General features: G+C 40.6%; 1 protein-coding gene across 3 annotated transcripts; it reads right to left on the reverse strand.

Annotated features, from left to right (window-relative positions):
• Window positions 1-1521: 1521 nt before the first annotated feature.
• Window positions 1522-23797, reverse strand: LOC108894179 (circadian-associated transcriptional repressor). 3 transcript variants are annotated; one of them, XM_018692705.2, is made up of 6 exons: window positions 23655-23797; window positions 12439-12904; window positions 10109-10184; window positions 8296-8374; window positions 3279-3393; window positions 1522-2172 (listed from the first exon to the last, which is right to left on the reverse strand). In XM_018692705.2, the coding sequence occupies exons 2-6, from the start codon at window positions 12862-12864 to the stop codon at window positions 1792-1794; spliced, it is 1077 nt and encodes a 358-aa protein (XP_018548221.1). In that variant the 5' UTR covers window positions 12865-12904; window positions 23655-23797; the 3' UTR covers window positions 1522-1791. The 3 variants fall into 3 exon arrangements, with proteins under 3 accessions (XP_018548221.1, XP_018548220.1, XP_018548222.1); XM_018692704.2 differs by lacking the exon at window positions 23655-23797 and adding an exon at window positions 15220-15686; XM_018692706.2 differs by lacking the exon at window positions 23655-23797 and adding an exon at window positions 15040-15208.

Raw genomic sequence — 23797 nt, forward strand, 5'->3', positions numbered from 1 at the left:
TATTTTAGGGGGGGGTAAATAGTGGAAAAAAAAACAAACTATGTACATGTCAAAGCAGTACGTTCACGCTGTCTGATCGTGTTGGCAAGAAGCTGTTGGTTAAAGGACAGGTTTGCAGTTTTACTTGTGTCACGTACGTTGATTTACTGCTCACTGTTAGTTGGTGTCACTTTTAAAAAATTCTAATTAGACCTAACAGCGTCTCCAACAGGCTGAGCAGTGAAAGCACGATGCCGGCAGCTGCTTCATTCCTCAGTCTGCATCTACACAAGGTGCATTCAGGTACAGTGGTGAGTGTAGGTCACCCATGTTCTGGCAGTGGTCAGTCATTCACACCGTCACTTTAGTTGTGCATGTTTGAAGTTATCGCAGCAAGCTGTTTCAGCACACCAGAAATCATATGACCACCCCATGTCACGATTTGTACGTCACACTCAGAAAGGTGTCGGTAGTCTACCACAGTATTTAAACACAGAGCTATTGACTCAGTACTGAGAGCAGTAACAAACATTTCTCGGCATAGGAGCAAATCTGTTTGGTCAGATGCACAAGATGACTGAAAAACGCGGCTTTAACTCTTCCTGTGCAGACGAGCTTGCAACACGTGACTGTGGACTTTTGTGTCTTGGTTTTAGAAGTCTAGTTTTAAGATAAACTTGAAAAAAAAGCCAAACCTGTCTTTAAACTGTGGCGATTCTGGTTTCTGCATTTCCTCTGGGGTCCCTGTGATCGTTCTGTTTCACATCAGTGTTGAAACTGAAACTTTTACAGACACTGTCATCGCTCACGACCAAATTTGGAAGTCCTTAACGTTCACCAGCCTGAAACTCAGAAACATGCAGGGTGGAAAAGACAAAAAACAAAATCTGCCAACTTACCCAGTTCCTGGGTATTTTAGGGATCTCATCATTCAACAAACTACCAGGGCTGATAAAACCATTTAAAACCTCTCCAGGATGTAAAGACTGAGTAGAGGCTGGGCGACAAATTCAGTACTATCGTAGTCAACTTTCAGTGGCTGTTATATCACATGCTGTTGTTTAAGTTAATAATTTGAAGAAAATTATAATAAAAAAGACTTTGGATACATGTTGTGATATATTTTGGGCCTGTAAAAAATAATTTAAAGTTTGAGATGTTTTTTTTTTTTAACAACAACGCTTCACAAGTCGTCTCTGACTCGGTCAGACTGTGACATGGTATCAGCATGAGGTAGAGGAATCATCAGAGAATCTAAAGAGAAGCAAACAAGGTAACAGTCAAAGTATTCAGGAATGACAACCAAGAAGTCTCCATTTTGTCAAATGTAATGTGCATTCATTCATATTTTTGCTCCATAAATATGATCATGTCTGTGTTTTCAGACGAGCTCAGAGTTGCTGCCTTATTTGTTCAATCTTGTGTTGAGGGAATCTATCTCAGTATGAATCTCCCTCTGCCAACATTGTTTTAACCTTTGGACCTTTTGGACATTTGCGGATGACATCCGTCCAAGTCAAACTACAAGTTTTGCACTAAAACTCAGCCTAGAGCTCCACATTTCCTCTCACAGGCGACCACAGTCAGCACTCACTTAAACCAAAAAGCCATCTGGTATTTTGGTGTCACTCTCATCTCAGCTGTAGATTTAAAAAAAAAAAAAAAAAAAGATTTTGAAACATGCTTTGTTTTAAGGCCTTTTAGTATTTTCAGGCTCTGTGGAATGAATGAGGACATCCTGTCTCACACAGATCTGTCCTCCGATCAGCCACTGATTTCCCCACAGCCCATTAACTGTCCTCTGTGGGGAAGCTACGACAACCAACCTCCGTTTCCCACAGTCCTGGGAGTGATGATGCTGTCCTTCGCCTGCAGGAGTCTCTCCAGACACGGTGAGCTGATCTTGAAGGGCAGCGGCTCCTGTCTCGGGCGGGGGTTAGCACTGAGGCGGCGCAGGGTGTGCGAGTCAGTGCTGGAGGAGACGGCGTTGTCTTGGGTCACTTCCTGGCTGCAGCGAGAGGGTGCAGGGGAGGCGGCGGAGGCGGTGGGCTGGCCGAACGTTGATTCGGGAGTTTTCAAGGAGTCGATGTGAAGCCATTTGAGGTGAGAGGAGAAATGAGAGGCCGCCGGCTCCACGTCTGAGGAGCAGAGAGACGCTGGACAGGGTGGAGGAGGGGAGGCACGGCTATGATGCTGCCGGAGGAAGGAAGGAAGGAAGGAAGATCATATCAGTCTCAGTGTCACCATCTTTTCTCAACACTACAGTTGCTTTGTTCTCAAACTACTGCAGCTGCATAAATTAAACAAACCACATCTCCCATGATTCTCTGTCTGTCTGTGTTGTGCTGTTGTAGTGGCTGTTAGGCGTCACTCATAAACTACAAGCGTGTCCCAAATCCACACCACATACTTAAGGCCTTTACTCACTATGCCTAATAAGCAATGAGAAACACTGAATATACGAGAGCTGAAGCTCCACCACGGCAGCTTCAGGACGTTTCAAGATGTCAGTGTTTGACAGTTTTAGGTCCTGCTGGTGATGCTATCGCTTCATCTGAGGAGGCAGAGGATTGACCCAGAGAAGCCTCTGGCAGTCTGCGACTGGTTGATTATTTGTGATGTGAAAGCGCTGGAAAAAATTACATCGCTTTTCACCACATAATGTTTGCGTTCTGTTGTTGACATGCAAATTATTCGCAAGAAAGAAACAACAGATTGGTTTTTAATGATTTTTAGCTAAAGCTGTGAAACTGAAAACAGCAAAACATGTTGCTCTTAAAAGGAGAAGAAAGCCATTTCTCTGAAGTAGTTCTGTGACGAGAACAATGCGCTCAGTTTGTAGATGTTTCTGTTCTGCAAAATCCTTCTACTACATGCTCCATTAAATTCAGCTTCATAGTTTCCAGTTGTGGATTTATCCATCAGAGTCTGAGTCTTGTGAAAATCATCTCCAGTAAAAATACATTAATATCTTCAGGGTCCTCTTCCAGGATTCTGTTACATAATCTGATTCACGGTTCTCTTCCTACCATCACAGCCACAATACCAAGAATTCAGACCCTCTATCTCCATAAACAGCACATTTACTTCTGAGCGTGCAGGATATTTCTCTCTGTTATTTTTTACAGCTGCATCTTATGACTGTTTTCATTATTGATTCATTTAAGAGAAATATTCACATTTAAGAAGCTGGACTGAATTTCTGTGTAGATGCTGCTCAAATGATTGATTAAAGATGATCTCGATTGTTGCTGTAAATGACTGATTTGATAGATTAATCCTTATATAAACGTATTTACCTTCTGCTTCTTAGCTGGAGTGCTGCTGTCTGTCTGGGGCAGATCTGGTTTGATATGAGGAAACCAAGTTTGAAGCATTTCTTCTATTTTCAGGATAATGTTGAGGAAACGTCCACTACAAGAGAGAGAGACAAAAACAGTATTATTCTAAGTATTCAGACTCTTTAGTGAAGTAAAAGTGGCAGCACCACCAGTCTTAAAAACCTTTTCCTAAAACAAGTGAAATTATCTGCAGACCAGACACTTCTCACACTGTCACAGTGTTCACATGTTGTTATTATAAAATATAAGAAGCAGATTTGGAGCAGTGTGCTTTATATATTTTAGATAAAAACTACACCTGTAAAAAAAACAATAGATACATTTGAAATGTAGTGAACTATAAAGTACAACAGTACGTCAAAACTACTGTATTTAAGTACAGTATGTGAGTACAGTGCTGCTGACAGGATGAGGTGAAGTCATTTGTTTCCTCAGACTGTGACAGTTTTACAGCAGAGGAGTTTTTCAGCTGCAGATTACAGAGTCAGAGTCGAGCCGCCCTGCAGCTCAGATGGCTTAGGGATGTCTCGCCAATGGCCATTACATAAGCCTCATAAAGCCTCTGCCAACACATTCAGCGCTCTGCCTTTATCTGATTGGCGGACAACACGAAATAGTGCAAAGACTGAATAAATGAAAAGGCTGCGATGGGGTGAGTGTGAGGCTGATCTGTGTGTGTGTGCGCGCGCGCGCGCGCGCATTCCTCTGTCTTCGCGTGTGATGCTATCTGAGCGCACATCCACATACGAGCGTCACATGATTACGTGTATGGAGGAAATACAAGTGGAGCATGTTCAGTTCCACATGAGAAATGTGACCGCGGCGAGCTGCTGGTGCTGCGGCGCTCCTTCGCACGCGTGCGCGCGCGCACATGCAGGCAGGCTGCAGCCCACACGTGGCAGCGGGGGAAGGCCCTCGTTCCATTCACAGGCTATAAATAGAGCAATAAGCCCCGGAGCAGCTCCACCCCTCTGCTCACAGCCATGAGATGGAGTTAAAAAAAAAAGAACGACTTCAGCCAGGACAGAGTCTCACACGCGCACACACGCACACACACCACGCTGTTCGACGTCACACTAAACACCTCAGTGACAAAAATAAACATCTACACCGCGTCATACATTCCAACGGTTGGAGGAAGAAGAACTCAGATCCTTTACTGAGGACAAGACACTAAGGTGAAGACGGTAAAACTTTAACCGATATAACCATGAAACTTCAGACAGCTCTTCTATGTATTACAGTTTTTGTGACAATTAAAATGCAAAAATCTGAATAAAGATTCAAAATTCTTGTTTCATTTCGTTGACAGAGCCAGAGGTTTCTACAGAGGGGATTTTAGAGATCTCGTTTTATCACTCCTTAAACCAGAAAATACTGTCAACAAGCATTTTATTAAAAAGCATTTACACTATTTTTTGGCGATAAAATGTTAAAATAAATCAGGATATGACTGATGAACAAACAACTCTAAAAACAACTCTAAAAAACCTCTCAGAATATAGCGAGGAATAAAACTGGAAAGTTTGGTAAAGTATGGAAGTGCTGCTGAAGTGGAGATTTCTGGGAAAAAACACATTTTGAGGTACCAGCCTTGAAATTTACAGATGTAAATAGACAAAATGTAGTGAATTGTGAATTGTGAATTGGCGCTGTATAAATAAAAATGACTTGACTAGTGAAATAAACTAAATAAAATGTTTAATTTGGATGTTTTCTTTCCACTAGTCTGAAAGAAAACCTGTTGTGGAAGCAAAATAGCCCAAAATCTCAAATCTCTTGCCTGTAGTGTCTCATCTTAAGTAAAAGTAGCAATACTACAGTGTAGAAGTACTCAAAACTTTACAAAAGTAAAAGACTCTTTCTAAAGATCATCTTACTTCAGAACAGTATTTAGACGTTTAGATTCTTTTACCGTCAGTGAATCACCTCACAATAATAATAAGAGAATCCATTACAGCCTCACAAGTGCAGAGAGGAGGTGATTCAGCTCTACAATAAAAACATGTTTAACAGAGGGAGGTTTTATTACACACTGAACATCACTGTGGACAGACAAGTGGGGAACTGAGATGTATTTCATCACTGACAGAAAGAGAAAAACAGCCTGGAGGCCTTCATGTTCAACTCATTTAAATCATCTCTTTTCATGAACTCAGAAATCAGCAGCAGATACGTCTCAGTCCTGACTAACTATGTAGGCTTTACTGTTGTTAGTGTCTCAACTAACTTTGATTTTTACGGCCTCCTCTCTGCCAACATCACTGCATTTGCTGCCATGTTTTGCTGCCTGTGTTGACATACCCCAGCCATTTATTCTACCAAATGTGAAACACTGGAGCCTAAAAAAACATCCAATTTGTTCCGGTGGCGGATGACTTAAATATTTTCCCCACACCGCAGGACGTTATGTGTGTTAAATCAGACATTACTGGGACAGATTTAATGCCACCTACACGGCGGTGCTCCATGTGTGGTCGGGCTCCGACGCACTGTGTTAAACATAGACTTTCATTTCACAGCCCACATGTCAAATTTATGTGTCAAACTAAGAGAAACTGTGAAAACTTTACATTACAGTATGAGCTCTGTTTTGGTCAAAGAAAGCAGGTCAGCCTCTCGGCCAACAAAGGGAACAGTTGACCTACTGCTGGATCATTCAACAGCATCTGAAAACTCATTTCCAACAACAGAAACTGACATTCATGCAGCAACTGGCCTGGTGTGCAGAGCCAGACTGACTAGTGAGTGATAGAGTTACACCATTACTGGACCTTTTCTACTGGACGCTGCTCTGTCAAAAAACTGTGAAAGCAATATTTATTCTATCATCCATCATCGCCTGTCTTTGAGCTACATAGATAAGTTTAAGACGTTGAACTTTTTTTATTTAGATTTTAAATCATTTAAATTTAAATAACTGATGTCTTATATTTCTTGTAACTGTAATATGCAATAATTAAGTCTAATATTCAGCTAAGATATACCAAAGTCTTGGTCACAAAATGTTTGTTCATCTTATGTGTTTAAATAAAATTAAAACTATTATTATTATTATACTTAAATATCAATATCCCTCTCAGCCTCAAAAATCCAGTTTCCATCAGACTCTTTTATTCAAAATGTAAAGAGACAAGCAGAGAATTAAAGAGTTTAGGAACTGCTAAAGTTCAGAGCTTCGATATTCTTTACAAATAATTCCCCTCATTTGTTTTAATCTACACAGAGAAGCAGGTGGTTGCAGAGAGCTCAGTCTGTTCAGTCCTGATAGAGTCGTACGAGCTGTAAATCACAGACAAGTGTGTAAAATGACCTTCAAATGTTTTCCTGCGATTGTCAAACAAACGTCACGTCGCCTCATATAGGACTCCACCCATTAGGCATCAAAGACTGAGACAAGCTTTACTGATGATCAAGAGCGGCTGGAAACAGCCTCCTAACATTTGTGTATTCAGCCTGTTTGAAGTTTATCAGCCGTATTTCATGTCTGTGACGTTACTGGAGGGTCGAAGAAAGTCCAGGAAGAATATACGATGCAGGGAAGAATAAGTTAGTCTGAGTGAAATCTGTCTTCTCAACAACACCAAATATATTTGGTTTAATGTCTGAAAGTTTGTAATTCAAATTATTAATGTTGGAATGAAAACAAAAAACACACTTGTTACAGTTAAATCTTATGAGAGATTAAGGTTTTGTTTTCTCCAAGTCGTAAAGATAGAGTCATTTTATGTCAGTGACTGTGGACTAGCATGATCAAACATCTGTGCCAATGTTCACAAAGCATCTTAAGACTAAAAGTAACTCCTGACTTGCCAATTCACATGAAACTCCAGTCCCAACTTTAGGACTTCTAGTTATTTTTTTTTGACTATGAGTAGTCACTTAGCACTAAAAGTAGCACCTGAGTCTGTGAGGTTAAAAGTAGTGGAGAGGACTCCAAACTCACAAAGAATCATAAAAGTAGCTGCTTTCATGTCACACTGTTTTAGAAACCTTAAATGATGCTGAATTACTTAAAAGACACTGCCTCAATTATAATAACTGTGATGCACTAACATCTCCAACCCACTGAAACAACACAATCAGTTAGATTTCATCTCCGCTGGGAATCAAATGAATGTGTTTATTGTGAAATTTGATTGTCCTGTTTCTATCACACCAATATACAGAAAATGTTCCTGATCCATTATTATTTCATTTGTCATAATTAGGCTCAGTAAAGGTTGGTCTAACAGCTTTGTGTAGTTAGAAACTTTTAGTGCGAATAAAGGAGCACTCTTAGTGGTTAGATAAAATGCTTTGTGTATACAGGCCCAGTACTTAATTATTAATTAAAACTGAGCATCAACAACTGTCAAGTTCTGAAAGTTGGAATCAAATGTTTGATCAGTTTCTTCCTCTTGTTTCCTATTGTTTCTCATCAGATTGACATTATTGAAGATTACACTCCCTTCACTCTATTATAGTGCTGATAATTGTGAACTGAGTTTAGAGAAACTCTGAGGTGTGCTGTTAGGCTTTATGATAAAATTTTAAGTTAATTGTAAAAAAAAAAAAAAAAGCAAAAAATGATGCACTGAAGAAGTTTGGTTTTGCTTTAAGTAAAAAGGAAAAACTACAACAGTTTAAAAATCATCAAAGTGAGGTTTAGAAATCCCAGTTGTGTCAGTATTATACAGTGTTTCATTTAGGAAAAGTTCTTGTAAAGTAATTACTGTATAAATGTATTTACTATGTTAAGATACATTCATACATACTATAAAGTGTGACCATACGTGCATCCACAACTATTTTATCTGACAAACATTCCTGACTGTATTCACTCAGCCTCTAATGGTTTTAACTCCTGTTTATCTGACATGTGGCTGCGATCATCATTTCTATCTGATCAGGCTGCTTTGGACAAAAAATAAAACAGAAAGCAGAGGAAACAAAGACGACCAGCAGATGTCGAAATATATTCTGAAGTATTTACCCCATTAGTGGATTCTGAAGGACCCCCAGTATTCTCTGGATACGGTCCATTGCGACGCTCTCTTGGAAACTGCTGAGACCTGCAGGAGAAAAGAGAGAGAAATCTTTAATGAGCATGAGGAAAGGAGGCAGACCACTGAATCTAACCACTGAGCTAATGGAAGTCCCATCAGCCTCTGCTCTACTTTGTTTACTGCTAATTAGTACAGCTGCAACAATTATTTTCATTATCAATTAATCTGACAATGATTTTCTTAATCGTTTTATCTAAAATAGTGAAAAATGCCTGTTAAAATCATTCAAACATCTTCTTTCACCTGACCAACAGTCTAAACCTTCAAAATGTTCAACTGGCTCTCATGTACAGCATCAAAAGTAGCAAATGTTGGCTTAAAATAAAGCTAAAAATCTTGTTGAGGTTGAATTAAGAGCTCACAAACATAAAAACATGGAATCCAAACACAGCTGGTAACTCTGTTAAATCTTTCTTCTTTTTTATGAGATGATACAACCATAGCTTGATTTAATGTTAGAAAACATGTTTACAATGATCACGGTTTTATTTTGTGTCGTTGTTTATTTGACAAAATATCTCATGCCCTCCAAAGAAAAGAGTGAAAAGTTGTGGAGCTACTTTGCTGCCCTTACATGAGACACAGGAGTATTTGTGTGCAAACAGCTTAAGTCCATATCTCACCTAAATTACTTGCACAACATCGTGCCTTTGATCCAGTCTTTCAGCTCTGAAGCAGTCTTCGTTTAAAAGGATGTTCAATGACTCATGATAGCTTTGATCCTTTTTATTTGTTCCAACACTGTGATTTTCAGTGTGCACTGTGCCCTGCTGTTTTACTCTGGACATTCAGTCTCAATATATTCAATATTTCACGTATTCATCAAGAAGAGAAGATCTTTTGATTCACTAGTGAACAAAAGGAATATACAATTAGCATCATCATCAAACTGTTTTCTAATGAATCCTCTGTTGTAATTAGATATTCTATAATGTTGGACATGTGCAGACACCACTGGGGCACACCAGTGGAGGTAGTTAGCTTAGCTTAGCATAAAGAGTGGAAAAAGCTAGCCTCTAAAGCTCATTAATTCACACAAATCTCATTTGTTAGAGATACTAAAGTGACAATTTGTGGCGTTATGAGAAGCTGCATGCTGTTCAATGAGCCGGGCTAGTTGTTTCCCTCTGCTTCCAGTCTTTATGCTAAGCTAACCACATCCTGACTCTGGCTCAATACTTAATCCTCAGACATGGGACTGTCTCTTGGGAAGACAGTGAACAGACAGACTTCCCAGCCTATCAAACGGTTCCTTAAACATTTATCTCAAAGTAGAGCTGAGGCTGAACAAACAAACAGACTGAAATGTTGGAGGAAATGTTGGTGGCGCTACATCAGTGGTCCTAACTTCTGGTTTTGGGAGGCCACTCCACTGCTGAGGATTGCCAAATTATCTGGATTGATTCTCTCTGGACCAATAAATATATGGATCAAATTTCACGGCATTTCATCCAATATTTATTGAAATATTTCTCTTTGGACAAAAATCTGACTGACCGACCAACTGACTTCAGCACACTGCTAAAAATATTCTGTGTTAACCCATGCTGTCTGAGCCCAGTCTGATTCAGGAGAACAGCAAGGCGCCTTTATAATCACCCCACTCTGAGTCAGCTATCCCAACATGATGTGTTTATTACAGCAGTGTGATCTGCACAGAATGTGTTCATTTAACAAACCCGCCTGTGAGCTGTGGAGCAGAGCAGGAGGGGACAGTGAAAGCCAGGATTAGACACTTACGTTCAGAGTACCTGCCTGATCTCAGGCCCCGCAGGATAGATGACAGAGGCTGGATGTAGCACTGCAGCTCCGTGCACTGTGTGGAACAGATAATTGAGTTAGCATTCACGGTATCAGTGCTGCACCACGTAAAGTGCTTTCTAATAGCCACTTATGTGTAGCCATCTTCTGCAGAGTGCTGCTTATTGCTTTCCTAAAACTGAATACGGGATTGCATAAGTCACGTAATCATCCAGACCTCAGTTAATTTAATGAGGTATGTGTGTGTGTGTGTGTGTAAGAGAGAGAAAGAGCTAAACCCTCTAATGAAGTCTTGAGCCAACAGTGACCATTTCTACGTAAGTTACAGCTTATCTGAAATTCTTAAATATCTCACTCTGTTACAACTTATTGATTCACAGCTTTGTGACTTTTTACTCATTAACAATCGCTCCCCTTAGATGCCATTAACCTTGTGTTAATAATGAAGGCAAATGTCCGCAGGCTCTTCAGAAAAAGGCCGCCGTCAACATCTGATAGGAGCTAATAGAGAAACTGATAGCAATCAGTGACTTCACATGTGGCTCACCAAGCTGTCACACAGCCGCCTTCGTCACCTGAGACCTGATAGCACCAGGTTACCCGGAAAAGTGGCACCATCGGATCCTCTTACACTGTTTGATATCACCAGGCTGACATCAGTGCCTCCCTGCCGCTACTTTGTCACCTAGAGTTGCAGTTTTCTTTTAGGGTGCACCCACTCTCCCTCAACACTCGATGGGTACTGATCTCTTACATTTCTTTTATTGATTTCCCACATTGTGCTTGACAGCCACCAGGTGGGCAGGAGCCTGTGGCCTTCAGTGGTGTAGGTGAAGAGTGATAAAGATAAATAAAAAGTTTAAGTTGTGTCCCTTCATTCAAGGTATGAATCATCCTTTTACAACTGTGGGTGAAGAAACTATCTGCAATGAAAAAATAGATGTGCAGCCTGTTTTTAATGTTTCAGTCGACCTCAGCTTCAGTTGGGTGAAATCTTTATGTTACATCATACAATGATATTTTAGACAATAGTGAGCTTCATACTTTATGGCAACACTTTAGTAAAATCTATTTTCCTGTTTCAATATAACAACCCTGTGCACAAAACCAGGATCCTGTTGAACCAGCTGAATGTAAGTTAAGATCTCATGTTCGAGTGTAAAGTCCGCGTTAAACGTGCTCCATCTGGATTTATGTTCTAACTTCCAAGGTTTCTTACAGTGCAACACTCAGGTACTGTGCTGAAGAAAGCTACCACTGTGAAATGTGCTCCTGCTGTAAGTATTGAACAAAAACTTCCCCTGGCCCCTCTATTATAAGTCTTTCTTTCTAACAATAAGTTCTGTCTTAACTCTGAGTTTCCCAGTTTGTCCTGTCCAACACTTCAGGACTGTGAGCGAGACCTGACTACACAGCATCAGTGATGGACCTCAAATGGGAGCAAATCCCTGCAGCCAGCAGTAGTTGTGAGTAACTTAGTATATTTATTCAAGTACTGTACTTAAGTTTACCTGACAGCTGCAGTTACTGGATACTTAACTGATGAGAAACAAACTATCACAGATAAGACATAGTGAAAACAATCAAACAATCTTTAGGTAATTATAAATCACGAGGTTCCCCTTCAAAAGAAAAGGAAAATAAATCCAATAAGCTACAGATGATGTTATGTGACTCACATTTGGAGCACTTCTACAAACTGGATCAGTATGAAACTCTCCAGTTCAACCATCAGTCCAACTGACTGACAAACTGATACAAAGCTGTTACAGAATATCTGGTTTCTCTGATTTGCAGGGTTAACTACAACTCCCAAGGTGCATTTCAGCAAGAAAGATGCAATCACCCAATGCTAATGGTAAGTGTAAACTATAAGTACTGTCTCTTCAATTCACTTCTAAATTCTGGGTCATTTCCTGAGTGCTCTGCCTCTGACTGGCTTCTTCTCAGTAGCAATGGTTCCTGAGGCTCATGGGTATTGTAGTCTTTACATCCATACACCATGCCCAACTGACAGATCAAACATCATTTCTCAGAATCTAAGTTGAAATAATTCAAACTAGTGGCCATAATATATACCCACAGGGTTGTTAAATCATCCAGCAGAGTCCAAAGTTTCTATGTTCAGCGACACTGATGATATCAGGTAGAGAAAGCACCAGAAAGCCCTGACAAATAATTTTAATCCAGTATTCACTGCACTGTAGTTTACTGTATGTGACAGACATTAGCCCTGATCGGACATCCCTCTGTGTCACCATGTGTTCACCATGAATACAGTAAAACTATGCAAGAGAAAAACCTCTCACCTTGTGCAAGAACAGTTCATTTTCAGTGTCTGGATGAGGCTTTCCACAGAGTTCATCCAAACCGGCACCGTGTGCTCTCTTCCTGGCTGAGTGATGCCGTGACTCCACAGAAACTGTCTGCTGCGTACAAATGGAGGTAAATCCCTGAACTGGACTGACTGCCGGGGTCTGCAGGGTGGCTGGAGACTCGACGCCTCCATCTTTACAGTCACAGCAGTCACTCCTCCTCCTCTGGGACGCTCCAGAGTGGAAGCAGCTTGAAGGAGATTCCCTAAATGATGTGCTTGATGATGATGATAACGACGACGACAGAGGTGGTACTGGCTGCTCCTCTGCGTGCTGAGGACTTAATCTCTTTGGGCTGTCGTAGTCGTCCTCGTCGCTGGCGAGCCAGTCAATGGAGTAATCCGAGTCTGAGGTCGACATGATGGAGCTAGACTCTCAGCCAGCAGAGAGCATCATGGACCTGCCAGACAAACACACTGTGTTATCAACAGCAAGTCAAAATGTTGTGATAAAGAAAGTCAAATATTCGGTCAAACTTAACCATGTTGTGCAATGTGCTGAACTTTATTCCAAGTTCCAGTGGAAGTGTATTTTTTGAACACATCCTGAGAGTATGTTCTGCTGGGAATCCTTGGATCCTGACATTAATCTGGATGTTACTTTTGACACGTACTGCCCACCTAGACATTGTTGTAGACCAAGCACACCCCTCCCCATGGCAACAACACTCCCCAATGGCAGGGTCGTCCCCCAGCAGGACAGTGCTCCCACCACACCACAAAAACTGCTCAGAAATGTCTCAAGGAACATGACAAAGAGCCCAAGGTGTTGACCTGGCCTCCAAACTCCCCAGATCCCAATCAGCATCTGTGGGGTGCTAGGTTTCCCAGCAGAACATTGTACTGTAATGAAATGACTATTCACCTGTCAGTGGTTTAAATGTTGTGGCTGATCGGTGTATACAAATCAGCTTGTTCCAGCTCTTCACTGAAGACACATGATATTTACACAAAGCTACTCAAACCCAAAAATCATTGCAGTGGTTTAATCGTTTCCCCCATATTTCAGCCTGTCATATTAATTAGTCTCTCTGGAAATTTTGGGATGTCCACTAGATGTACAGAATGAGTTTGTAAATGACCGACCCACTGGCAGCTGAGTTTGAGAGGTAAAACAACACACGGGAAGAAGCTGCTGCCACACTCAAGACAACGATTAAATCAAGGCCACAATAAACACTTCATACAATTAAACTCATGGATCTAAATAAAATGGATTTCAGGCATGAGCTTTGGGAAATGGCAGATGAATTATGTAAATGTTAGGGGAAAAAAAGACTAGCCTAAATTTATGGTTCCATTGTTGAGAGAGAATCAGATATTTCAACCCAACTCTCTTTATTTCAAAGATTATCATCTATGTGGTCTAAGACAGGGCTGTAGCTGCCAGTCATGTCTTTTAATAAGAATTTACATCCTACATTTACACACAGATCATGGGGAGAGGCTGATTCTGATCTTCTTCAGACTCTATATCTTTAAATGTGACAAAGAATTTGTTCTAACACATTAGTCTTAATATTTGTCTCCAACTACTTTGATAATCAGTGAAGCATGTCAGTCATTTATCAAGTGAAAATACCACATTTGCTGGTTTGATCTCTCTCTCTCCCCCAACGATTTCTGGCTTTTTACTCGGTTTAAAGAATTCACCTACGGGGCTCTCTGACAGGCATCTAACAGTAATTTATTGCCTGAACAATCATTATCAAAAACTAGAACCATCAGGTCATTATCGACTCCTTTGCAGATGATCTACCACATTAATTTCTTGTTTAATAGATTTATCATTTGGTCTACAGCAATAAAAATGCAAATCACAATTTCACAAGTCCAAGTTAATGTACACATGTCTCATTTTGTCCAATTAACTGTGAAAAATTCAGTTTACTGTCACAGAAGACTCATAAAAACCAGCAAATACAGTGAGTTATTGGCATTTTTTGCTTTTAAAATCAACTTGATCACTTAGCCAGCTCTAATCTAGACCATCAAATGTAATTTAACAGTTAAATGAATAAATACAACGTCACAAAAATACTATTAACATGAAACTTTGTGGATCTTTTCAGCCTTGGTCTACCTTCCTGTCATTTCTTTAAATTTCCAGTTTTATCCAGAACATGAGCCTGAGTCCCGCACTCAGAGACATTACAGCACAGCGCACTGAGATGACTGAATATACAGGCCAGTGGATTAAATAACCCTCCTCTGCCTGTTCCAAATGGGCAGGTCGTCCACCATTATGTAAGAAAAAACATCCAAACACATGGACCTGTTTCCCTTCGCCTGACAGTTCACATGCAGACTCACAGCTCATACAAGTAACGAGGTCTAAAATGCAGATTCATACATTTTCGCGACGAAAGCGAAAACCTCCACATGGACAAAATGTATATCCAGGAAATGCACGTTTGAAAAATGCATTAAAAGATGAAATGCTGCGGGAACTTCACTGCTACAATTTTACCAGCATTTTTTTCCCACAGAAATAAACCTGACCTGTCTGCTCACGGTGCAGAGCCGTAAACATCACCTCTAAAATCCGTGGCTTTTTAGGCTTCTTTTTGCGCAGAAGCTTCTCACCTCCGCCGCACGGTCCTCTCTCATTTTAATAATATTAACAAGAAGAACATTATCCAGGTGAGTTAAGAAGAATACACGCGGGAGAGGCGGCAGTGTGCGCGTGAGAAGGAGCAGGAGAGGAGTCACTTACCAGAAGTGAACCGTGTGTTTCCCCCGTCCGGCTCGGTGAGTCGGGGACATGCAGCAGCCGTGTGTGTGTATGTGTGTGCGGACGCGCTGACGGACCGAGCTGACTGATGATGGAGCGAAACCATGAAACCAGCAGACGCAGGGAGCGGGCGGGCAGGCGGGCGGGCATTAGTCCCATCCGGCCCGTGCAGCCTCTCCCTGGGCAACGTGTCCGAGAGGGGCGGGGCACAAACGTCTTCTCTCTCCGCCGGTCCGCGCTCCTCACCGCCCCTATCTGACCAACACGCACACACTCACTCAGGCAGGGAACGGTCTCACAGCGATGTGGAAAAATAAATAAAAGAGTGGGAACAAACACGTGATTACGCCATGACGAAACAATGCATCGCGTCACCGCCTTCAATTAATCTCTCCTATTGGATGAGAATTGCACTGCAGCACGTGACGGGCCTAATTAAGAACTGCATGGATTTTTCTTTCAGTTGAAGAAGTTAGTAGAAGTGGATAGCTATGGAAAGTAACTAAGTACATATACTCGAGGTGCTTGTAGGCAACTTAACTTGAGTATTTTCATTTTATACAATTATGTTCCACCAGGGCCGGACTAACCTCCTGAGGGACCCCTGCTGGACGTAACAGTTTCCCCAGACACCCAGAGACCTACTGGGTCAATACCGCTTATCCTTAAAGGGTCCCAGAGGGGCTGGAGCCAAGAGGTGGGGTACACTGACATACAGTAGGCTATACAAACAAACAACCATTCACACCAACGAGCAATTTAGAGTCAGCCAACTAACCTGCATGTCTTTGGACTGTGGGAGAAGCTGGAGAACCCACACAGGAACAGGGAGAACATGCAAACTCCACACAGAAAAGCACTGGGGCTCGAACCCGGACCTGCTGTGAGGAGACAGTCCTGACCACTGTATCACCTTGACGCCCCACAACTGATTAATCGATTTAAAGTCATCTTTTAAAGCAAACATGCCAAAAATACAGCCGGCACCACCTTCTCAAATATAAACAGTACTTTGTTAATTTCAGTTTCCTATGAGGATAAACACAAAATGTTTGTGCTTTTAACTGATTGTCAGACAAAGCGAAGCATTCTGAATCTGACTGAGCACACATGCTCTTATAATAATATAAGAGAATATATAAGGAAGTAGACTTATTAATTGTCAAGTTTAATGATCTTTTTCTTAACTGTTTTGTTGATTATTAAAAATAATTGAAAATAAAATATCTAAAAAGTAGAAAAAGTATCCTTGGGCAAATACCAACAAGAATCTACATATAGCAGTAAAGCACATCAGTGAATAACTTTGATCATCTCATTACAACACAATGTTCTGCTGGGAAACCTTGGGTCCTGGCAATCAATCTGGATGTTTCGTGACATGCACCACCCACCTAAACATTGTTTTAGACCAAGCATACCCCCCTCCATTGCAACAGCACTCCCCAATGGCAGGGGCCTTCCCCAGTAGGACAATGTTCCCCCACACCACAACTGCACACCACTGTCTCGAGGAACACAACAAAGAGCCCAAGGTGTTAACCTGGCCTCCAAACTTCCCTGATCTCAAACTGATCCAGTATCTGTGGGATGCACCACAACAAGCCAGATCCATGAAGGTCCCACCCTACAACCTACAGGGCCCAAAGGATCTACTGCCAATGTTCCAGTGTCAGACATCACAGGACACCCCCAGAGGTCCCGGGTCTATGCACCGACGGGTCAGAGCTGTTTAGGCAGAACAAGGGGGATCTACAAAATATTAGGCACGTGGTTGTAATGTTGTGGCTGATCAGTGTTTATGAAATACTGCTCCACACGTGATCAATTCACATACTTTTTTGTGGGAAATATAGCTGTGCCACTTGAACGGTTATTCAGTGTATCGCAGCATCATCACCCTCAACACCAGCAGCAAATTAAATCCATATGGCCACGTATTTGCCCTGATTCATCAGGTGACTCAGCTGCACCTACATATCCACCACCAGCACAAATACTATGACTAACATGTGGACAACAGCCTTTGACTTTGGTCAAAATCCTCCCAGAAGAACAACCAAGATGTCTGTTTGTGGATCATACAGGTTAAATGCACTCACAAGTGAATATTTGCTGTAAGTGCACAGGGCACCTATAGTCTAGCCATTTCTGCAAAAACTAAAAATAAATAAATAAAAGAACCTATTGTTTATTGTACTTCAGTGAATAGCTGAATGTAAAGTTCCATTGTTAGAAAATATGTGCAAAGGGTTCCAGATTTCCTTTCTTCCCCTCTTATCCAGTATAATGTTATCATGAACAGGATATGACACACTTGAACAATTGTGGCTTCAGTGGTCTTAAGCTTAGTGGAGGTGCAAGTCATTACCAGGCAAAAAGGAGCAGGCTCTGTTGACTAATACACTGATAGGCTCAGTGTGCCAGGGAGTAAAATGAGTGTAGATAGGAAATGGGAGGCAGGAGGCCACCAGAGAGCAGATACATTAACACAGAGATCCATTAACTCTAGTGATCAAGTTCATGTCAGCAGGCTTTTACTGAAACTGTCAGGACTTTCCCCAGGTTATGACCTGGACTTGTATTTATCAAAGTGCTAAAAGATGGGACTTAAGATAAAAGTAAAACTCCTTCACTTCTACCCACACACTTCAAAATCTAACAAACTTCACACAGATCTGTGAAGTTAGTTAAGAGAAGTAGCATCTGTTTTCTGTCTGAAATAAGTAAAGCTCAATAGACACACTGGGACAAACACTAAACAAGTTAGTAACAGTGTGCCCCGCAACTTTCTCCAAAGGACAAAACCAAAGATATTGTTTTCAGGGCCAAGTAACAGAGACTTCAAGTCAGAGCTCACCTTAACAATAGTAAAAGCCAAGCTACAAAACATTAGTGTTATATTAGACTAACACCTACATTTCAGTAATCACATTAAGTCAATTACGATATATGAAATATTACAAGGATCAGAGACTTTATATCAAAGCAAGATCTAGAGAAACTGGTGCATGCTTTTAACTATAGTAGGCTGGACTTCTGTAATGGACTTTTTACAGGTCTAACAAAGCAATCAGAGATCTTCAGCTTGGTTGTAACTAGAACCAAATAAATCTCAGTATAATCTCACTTCACTGGCCTCAGATCTCCTGACCCAGTACAAACCCTTCAGACGTCTCAGGTCAACCGGTTCAGGTTTACTAGTTGTGCCTAAAGTTAAAAATAAACATGGTGAAGCTGCCTTTATCTTCTGTGGTAACTAAACCAACTGTGGAACTAATATCTGACTGCTCTTCTCAGTGTGGAATTAAATTCTCCTTATTACACCTTGTCTACCAACAGCAGAACATCTTGCAGCAGAAAAGTTTCACACAAATAAAATTTACTTTTGAGAAAAAAATGTTTGTGCAGATTAATAAACCACCGAATTAACAGAAGCAGATATGGGAACCAGGCTCCAGCTTCCCAAACGTGGGGATTTGCTGTATTTTTCTGTGTTATATCATTACAAACTGAGCTGATGCCAATTTCATTAATAAACTGTTACAAATAGAACTTTTTGACACATTTTACAGACCATACAAACAGACGAGGCAGTGGGGGAAAGGTCAAGATCAGCTGGTAACTGATATTTAATGAAAGACCTGATAAATCAGCAAACTGACATATTGGCCCAACCCTAATCTCAGTATGAGTCAGTCTTTGAGTGTGTGTGTGTGTGTTTTGAGAGAGTGAAATGCTCAAACCACATAATCCCATTCATCTGCAATTAAAAGGGATCTCAGTTGCAGCCCTCCTGCAGCGTCTGGGAGATGAAAAGCTGGTGATTGATGCTTTGTCAGGTCTAATGATGCACACTATGTGTGGCAACTTAACCCTGAGGTGCAAACACACAAACCTATTATATGTTAGTGTGTGCGTGTGTGTGTGCCTCTCAAAGCCATTGCTCAAAGCCATAGCTTTTACCTGAGTGTGCATGATGAGGTAACAATGGCTGAGAGGGATTTACTACTACATCAGGGGCATATCACACACTGAAGTCATCACATATGGACAAATTATTGATAAAGTGTGTTAAAAAAGTGATGGCAAGGGGTCCTGACCAAGCATCCATATATGACAATTTGGGAGTGAGAACATGTTGCTCTGTTGATTTCCTAACCTATTTATTATTTCTGATATGATATGACTGATATGTGGTAGTAGTAGCTGTACTACTCTAGTACTAACACTTGTAGAAATAGTTGTAGTAATAGTTCTGTAGTAGTATTAGTAGAAATAGTAGTAAGAACAGTAAGACCCTCTAGGCCTCCCTTGTACTGTGTCTGATAGTAGATCTAGTCCAGTAGCATTAGCATTTCCTAAGTAGTAAATAATTTACAGAAACTTAAATACTGTAATACTTAAATAATAGTACTACTCCTGTGGTAGTAATAAAAGTACTACTCTTGTGATATTAGTTGGAATGCTAGCAGTAGAAACAATAACACTAGTCCCGTAGTAGCAGTAGCAGTGGCTGCAGAAGGAGTAATTAGTTCCAGTTCCAGTAGTAGTGATAGTGGTGCAGCGGTAGCATTATGTCATGTTGGTCACACATGGAGCTTTCTGCCCTGATGTCCACTGTCTTCTTCACATGGCTCAAAAACACAGACTGCAGTCTTTAACGTGTGTGTGTGTGTGTGTTTCACTGCTGGCCTTTACTCCGAACATGTGACTCCAGATATATTTCAACACAGTTATATAACTCTTATCCCTCTCTGTATTTCCCTCCTTCTCTCTTTCCCCCACTCTCCTGTTCCCTCTCCCTCCCTCTCTCCCTCCCTCATGATGCCAAGAGCAGTGAATGTCCACATGATGTTAATAATGTCTGGTTGCATAATTTGGGAGCTGGCTGAAAGGTGCTGACTTATTTTACAGCAGGTTGGACTCTGTAACCATGAAATTTAAAGCTGTAAATATTCCAACAATATTTACCATTTTCTTCTTCAAATTTACTGTGCGTATGACTGAATCAATGATGGGGAACTAGTTTGTTACTGATTTAATACAGCAATACAAAAATGTGTATATTTTTGTATGAATAACAAGTGACAATAAAACAAGCCCAAGAATCGACAGCTCTATGGAGAGATACTTTACTACTGTTCATCCTCAGGGGAACATGAGTGAACCAAATATCATCACAATACAGTGCTAGGGGAAAATACACTGAATAGGTGCCAATCCACCAACTGGATTTTCTGGAGTTTCTTGACTGTAAAAAGTAAATTAAATCAAATGAATTTTTCAACTTATAGATTATTTTTTACTGTTTATATTCACATTATTTGAGATAAATAAGGGTAACATAATTTTTCTATTGTCTCTATTGTAACATTTTTTCATGAATGATATTGAATGATACTGTTTATGTAAATTTCCAGTGTTACATTGTAAGCACTTCATTATTTCTCAGGTATTTGACCTCACACATATTGTGACATCCTAACGGTTCACCTATCATCGTCAGGGTACCAAAACAGCAAAGACATTAAATCTATGAGAAACTGCATTGTATTTTAAAAACTATGACATGACAAGCATTCATGTCAATGATCCAGGCCTGTTTTCCAGTTTACTTCAGAACATATTCAGGAGAAGCAGCTAAATGGCGTTTCCCTAACCTTGAGTCTGATTTATGTCTCATCTTTAGGTCACATAAAAGGAAAATGTATTCCAGGTGCATTTGAATGAGCAGGAGACAGACTGTCAGGGCTCAAGGACACAGTGAACATAAACATATAGTCTGTTTACAGTCAGCCTCAGGACTTTGTGTCCTTAATGGTTTCTGCTGCAGCCTAATGAGTGCACAGGGTCTGCTCAAACTGCAGAGACTGGACCAAAATTTCTCACATGCCAGAAATCCCTCTGATCGGCCACGAGCCAGTTGATCATTCAGGTGATTAATCAGGCATTGTGAACCCAACTCAAACTGCACATTAAACAGCAACCAATCTGGAAAATAATCAGCCTGATTCTATAATTATCGAGTGCAACTGATTCAGGGCTGAATATAGTGGTTTTATGCAGACTGCAATCAGAACTGCTCCCAAAAACCTGAAGTGGTAATGACTTTTAGTCTGATAATCAGACTGAAGTATCATTTGGTGCACTTTATTATTTAGTCTGCCATTGTGTTCATGTGTGCTGCTTTCTGTCTTGAAGGGGTATTTTCCTCCAACTGATCAGCAGTGATGACATATTCATCTTGCTGATGCCGTCTTCAGCAGGTGCTGAGGCTACATTTGCATTTGCTAGCAGGCAACTGTTTGCCAACATGTTCACTATAACAACTTTCTGAGCTGTTGATTTGTCATGCTGTTTTGTTTGCAACATGAACAAGTGGCGAAATAAAATGTCTTAATGCAGGTTTTTCATTTCAGTCAAAGAAATGTGCAAATTTATAGAGGTTATTTCAGTAACAAACATCCTACCATCCTAATCTCACAATGCTGATCACCAAAGCAAACACATAAATACCCATAATGTCATTTCATCTCATTTATTGTGAGCTTATGTTTAACAAGACAATATGATGCCATGAATAGAGCACACAGAGCAAAAAGAGGCAGCAAAACATTACTACAATAATATTGCAACAATATCCACTATTTGGCACATGTAGACATGCAAGCAACACAAAGCAAGAAAACACAGCCAAGCAATAATGATTATACCCATTTTGTCAAATGCATAGACATCCAGGGCAACAATAACCAATAAGACATTTCCCAGTGGCAGAGGCCTCCCTCACGTCAAAGAAGCATGAACATGTAACGTGAATGTCCTGACCCACGTTTCCCCAGCAGAACATTGTATTGTAATGAAATGATCAATGTTATTCACTACATCTGCCAGTGGCTTAAATGTTGTGGCTGATCAGTGTAGCTTGGACACTCTGTTTCTGTCAATTCTTCATATTTATGACTGTACAACCCACTATGATTACATTTCTCCAGCTTTCCAGAGATTTGTTCCACTTCTTAACTCGCAAACATTAAAAACTAATTCTTGCCAACTGGAAAGCAAAGTTCAAATCATTTAGGATATGTGTCAGTTTGGGCGGCGTGCAGCTTCTGACGCCACATTCATCAATTCTGGACACTCTTGACTTCACGCGTAGCCATAAATCAAAGCTTTACAACAGTTCCAGGAAAATTCTGGATCATGCTGTGATTAATGCTTCCTCACCACTCAGCTGCTGTTTTTTACGGGCTTTTGTGTAAGCAGTGTGTGTTTCTGACAAAGAACTGCAGAGTTTAACACAACAGACCTTTTTCAAAGCGATGTAAAGTGACAAAAACAAACCAATGATTCAGTCAAATCAACATCTGAAAATCCATGACTAACAATTCATAATGCTGTTGATGAAATTACTACTTGTGCCACTATAACAACTGCAAATCCTGCTATTACATAATATATTTACTTGTACTAGCTACTACAGCCAATCTGGCTACTTCAGAGAAAGAACACATTGTCAAAACCTAAACCGAAAATGTGCTTCTGCTTCCACCACAGAACAATAGAGGTGAAGTTTTCACAGGAACTATTTTCCTCCAAAGAAATAGTCCCTGTAAAACCTGTTGATAGCAAGTTATTTGGATTATCCAGACTACAGGGGGACACTATAGCTGCTGCTGGCAGCAGAGAACTGAAGACAAACATCTCAACACCTGGACCAGGCATGGGACGATATGAAAATTTCATGTCAGGATTATTCTAGCCAAAATAATTGCAATGAACAATATTATCACTAAAATCATGAAAATTTGCTTTAAACTCTTAAAATGGCTCCAAAACACACTGAAATCACTTTACATTTAGGTAAGAAACAAACTTTTTTTACAGAATCACAAATCTCACTCCAGCCAGGTACTCAAAGTTGGCAACCCTGATCACAGATAGGACACATCCTTTTTAATGAAAACCAATCAAACAATCACTAGGTAATTATAAATCATAAGGTCCTTCCTCAAAAGTAAGGGAAAATAAATACAATGGGCTATGTCAAATGAGAAGATGGATTTTCTGTCAAAGTAAATCAATTATAATTAATTTGAACTGTTTGTTTATGGGCTGTGGTCAAATTAATGTTACGGTTAACGATGGAGGGAAAAACTGTAGTAAACTGCAGTCAGTTTGCCAGAGATCGCAGCTGTGCTCCGGTCTCACACACCGGAGCTAATTGTTAAGCTAACGTTACCTGGCTAATGTTAGCTATGTTATGCTAACGTTACCTAGCTAACGTTAGCTTAATCACCGGTGACCAAAACAGCATTACAACGTAACAAGCATTTGGATTAACGTCAACAGTAGCATAACAGAACCAACACTTGCCACGTTAAGTAACTGACAGTAACATTAGTTAATTTTACCTTGAGTCCTTTGTTTTGGAATCCACAGTATTTCCACACACCCGCTTTAACTTTGTTTAGCGGGGGATACAATGGGCAAACCGAGCCTTCAGCCATGTTGACAGGTTTAACATTTTGGAAAGACTGGAGAGATGCAGCTCCCC

The sequence above is a fragment of the Lates calcarifer genome, linkage group LG2, assembly GCF_001640805.2.
Source record: "Lates calcarifer isolate ASB-BC8 linkage group LG2, TLL_Latcal_v3, whole genome shotgun sequence".
Lineage (NCBI taxonomy): Eukaryota > Metazoa > Chordata > Actinopteri > Centropomidae > Lates > Lates calcarifer.